This window comes from Elaeis guineensis, chromosome 3 (assembly GCF_000442705.2).
Source record: "Elaeis guineensis isolate ETL-2024a chromosome 3, EG11, whole genome shotgun sequence".
Lineage (NCBI taxonomy): Eukaryota > Viridiplantae > Streptophyta > Magnoliopsida > Arecales > Arecaceae > Elaeis > Elaeis guineensis.
In genome coordinates, this window is record NC_025995.2 from 84,681,248 (window position 1) to 84,684,542 (window position 3,295).

At 44.6% G+C, this 3,295-nt stretch overlaps 1 protein-coding gene across 1 annotated transcript; it reads left to right on the forward strand.

The window, feature by feature from the left end:
• Positions 1-263: 263 nt before the first annotated feature.
• LOC105041897 (homeobox-leucine zipper protein HOX27) lies at positions 264-2,861 on the forward strand. Its single transcript, XM_073253882.1, has 4 exons — positions 264-650; positions 1,068-1,381; positions 1,534-1,613; positions 2,233-2,861. The coding sequence occupies exons 1-4, from the start codon at positions 335-337 to the stop codon at positions 2,621-2,623; spliced, it is 1,101 nt and encodes a 366-aa protein (XP_073109983.1). The 5' UTR covers positions 264-334; the 3' UTR covers positions 2,624-2,861.
• The last annotated feature ends 434 nt before the right edge of the window (positions 2,862-3,295 follow it).

Sequence of the window (3,295 nt, forward strand, 5' to 3'; positions counted from 1 at the left end):
TTCTATGACATGGTGGGTTCTTTGTGTCAAAGGGAAAGAAATGGAATCCATGAATGATGATTAATATAATTATTTTGATTTATATTTAGTATTTGAATAAAAATATTTTTATTATTTTATTTTGCTACTTGCCTCCCTTTTGTGGGTCACGTGTGTTTTGTCAACCGGGGCCTGTCGGTCAAACTGGCTTGCCCTTGAAATGGATTGCAAACCGAAACCCTCTCTCTCTCTCTATAAAAACCCCGAAGCCTTTTCTCATTCTAACCTGCTTCGCTTTTGATCACCTTTCCTTTCCACCCTCTGTCTCTGTTCTAGTTGTTTCCGGTGGCCTGGGATGGAGCTGGGCTTGAGCTTGGGAGAGGCGCCGGCGAAGGCATTCTTCGCGGCGCAGAAGGCTGGGGTGAAGGCCACGGGAGGGCTGGTGTTGGGGTTTGGCATGGGTTTGGGAGTTGGGCTTGGAGGAAGGGAGGAAGAAGAGGAGGAGGAGAGGGGAAGAGTGGAGGAGGAGGAAGCGAGGGAGGAGGAGGAGAGAGAGGGGGAACAGGAGAGGGGTTCTGCTGAGCCCCCGGTGCAGCTTAACCTCCTTCCTCTCGCTCCTGTTCCACGGCGCTCCACGCCCCAGCTCGGGTTCCCTTGGGCGCCGGAGACCAGTAAGAACTCCAACTGATCTTTAAAAATCTGATCTTTTTCTTTGTTCTGAGGGTTTTAGGTAGAAGTTTTATTGACCAGTGGCTGAGCAAACCAAACTGTATAGATTAAAAGACTTACGTGTATGTTAGTCAAATATTTCTATTTGTCTAAGATTTCATGCGGTAAATCGAAAAAATTGGGAAGTTCATTTTTTTTTTTTTTGGGGTTTTATCTGTGAGTTTTAGATGGATCTTGATGGATTTTTCACTTTTCTGGATCTTTCTTTGTTTTTTTATATCAAAAATTGTCTTCTTTACCGTTTATTCTGGAGGAGCTTCAAGATAAAAATACGATTTTTTTACCGTTTCTAAGAATCTTACAGTGGATATTGATGGATTTTAACTCTCCTCTGTTATTTTATATGAATATGTGTGTAGGAAATTTGGAGGTTTCGACGCGGGGGTTCGACGTCAACCAGGCGCCGTCGGCGGAGGTGGAGGAAGGGGCGGCGGTGTCGTCGTCGCCGAACAGCACCATCTCTTCATTCCAGATGGACTTCTCCGCCGTCATGGGCCGCGGCGGCGAGAAGGGAGTTACGGCCGCCGGCCGGAGCGAAGGGGAGGTGGAGAGGACTTCCTCGAGGGCCAGCGACGAGGAGGAGAACGGGCTTGCAAGGAAGAAGCTCCGCCTCTCCAAGGAACAGTCCGCCTTCCTGGAAGAAAGCTTCAAGGAACATAACACTCTTAACCCGGTAACTCTCACCGCCCTGTAAATTTGTTACTAAAAGAAAAAAAAAAAAGATCCAAGAATAATGAAAAATATCCTTGAATCTATGATAAAATCCGAACCTTTTTGTCTTTATAAATCCTCTATTAATGTTCTGTTTCCTGTCTTATTCTTCAGAAGCAAAAGCTTGCTCTGGCTAAACAACTAAATCTTCGACCCCGGCAAGTGGAAGTCTGGTTTCAGAACAGAAGAGCCAGGTGTTTATTTTTCTCCTCTTTATTCTTCTTATTTTACTCTATTTTTACAATTTTTGAAGGTTTCCGTGATGGTTCTCTTTTTTTCCTCCCTGGTTTCTTTTGGTGTTAAGTGAGTCTAGCCCATGTTGGATGAGCTCTGAGTCTCTCTCTCTCTCTCTCTCTCTCTCACATCCCCTCCTCTTTAAAATCTCGTCCATTTTTAACTATTTGTTTTATTAACGCAAAAACTATGTATTTAATTATTTTGATCTGTTTTTCCTCAAAGGACCAGTTCTTGTATCCGTAAGTTCTAACTATTTGCGATAATTGGCGCTTCTCCTCTCCCTCTCCATAGAAAACAATGACCTCAAGAACATCGTTTCATGGCCTCGTTTTCTAGAAAATTTCATAGCCATGTTTGTTTTCGTAAATTTTTCTTGGCCACTCTCTACTGATAAATATTTGTCTTCTTTCATACTTAATTCCTCTTCCCATGATTGTTACTCATCACCCTCTCACCTCAAAAATCCAATCTTTTTAATGTCTCATCTCGCTTAATTATCTTACCACCAACCCACCTATCAAGCTAAGACCCTTTTTTTTTTTTTTGGTTGCTCGTTGGGTCCATCCCATGTAACAGGACGAAGCTGAAGCAAACGGAGGTGGACTGCGAGTACCTGAAGCGCTGCTGCGAGACGCTAACGGAGGAGAACCGCCGTCTCCAGAAGGAGCTGGCGGAGCTACGCGCGCTCAAGACTTCCCACCCCTTCTACATGCACCTCCCCGCCACCACGCTCTCTATGTGCCCCTCCTGCGAGCGCGTCGCCTCCACCACTACCACCGTCCCCCCCGCTGCCGCCGCTAACGCTGCTTCCGCCGCCTCCACCGCCGCCGCCACCACGGCCGCCGTCGCCACCCCCGCCGCTGACAACCGGCCGTCCTCGTTCGCCTCCCTATTCTCGAAACCCCGCTTCTACTCCTTCCAGGCGCCCCACTCGGCTCCCACCCACCAGCCATCGGCTGCCTCGTAATCGCCGGTCCCGCCTCGGGTGGTGGTTCTTGTAAATACTGACGACGTAAAGGCCTTCTTTGGGTTTTTAATTTTTACTTCAGTCCTTTTTTTTTTTTTTTGGCGAAAGAGATGGAGGTTTGGGAGATTTTTATGTGGATTCTCTTGTTCCTTTTCCAGAGAGAGAGAGAGAGAGAATGCTGATACTGTTAACAGACTTTGCTCTTCTTTCTTTTAAATATAAAATCTCGGTTTATTTACCTGGAGCCCTGAGTGTCCATATATTTTTCAGCACTTTTTTTTTTAATTATTAAGATGAGCAATTAGGAGGAAATTTTAAAAAAAATCGATACAGAGGAGGAGATACCAAACGGTCAATTCTTTTTGACAGTATGTGCAAATAAATGGCCATGGGCTGTTCCAAAAAGACAAGTTGCTATTAGAGGCAGAGAAAAAAGCACGAACTGTCACAATTGAGTTGAAGGGTTTTAATGGCATGTTGATCCATTCATAGTTGTTATAAATTGATTAGAAGGCAATTTGTATGTTAATTTATGAATACTTGTTCCTTTCATCGGATCAATATTATTAATGGAGCATGTAAATTTAAACGATTTCATCGGAAGCAAATGAGCTATGTGTGCATCTGTAATCCAAGGTCAATAAGCCAATAATTTGTGTTAAGAATGTCTCT

Coding starts and splice junctions, on each gene's coding strand:
- LOC105041897 (XM_073253882.1), top strand. CDS start 335: ATGGAGCTGGGCTTGAGCTTGGGAGAGGCGCCGGCGAAGGCATTCTTC. Junction 651..1,067: donor CCCTTGGGCGCCGGAGACCA/GTAAGAACTCCA, acceptor ATATGTGTGTAG/GAAATTTGGAGGTTTCGACG. Junction 1,382..1,533: donor AACATAACACTCTTAACCCG/GTAACTCTCACC, acceptor CTTATTCTTCAG/AAGCAAAAGCTTGCTCTGGC.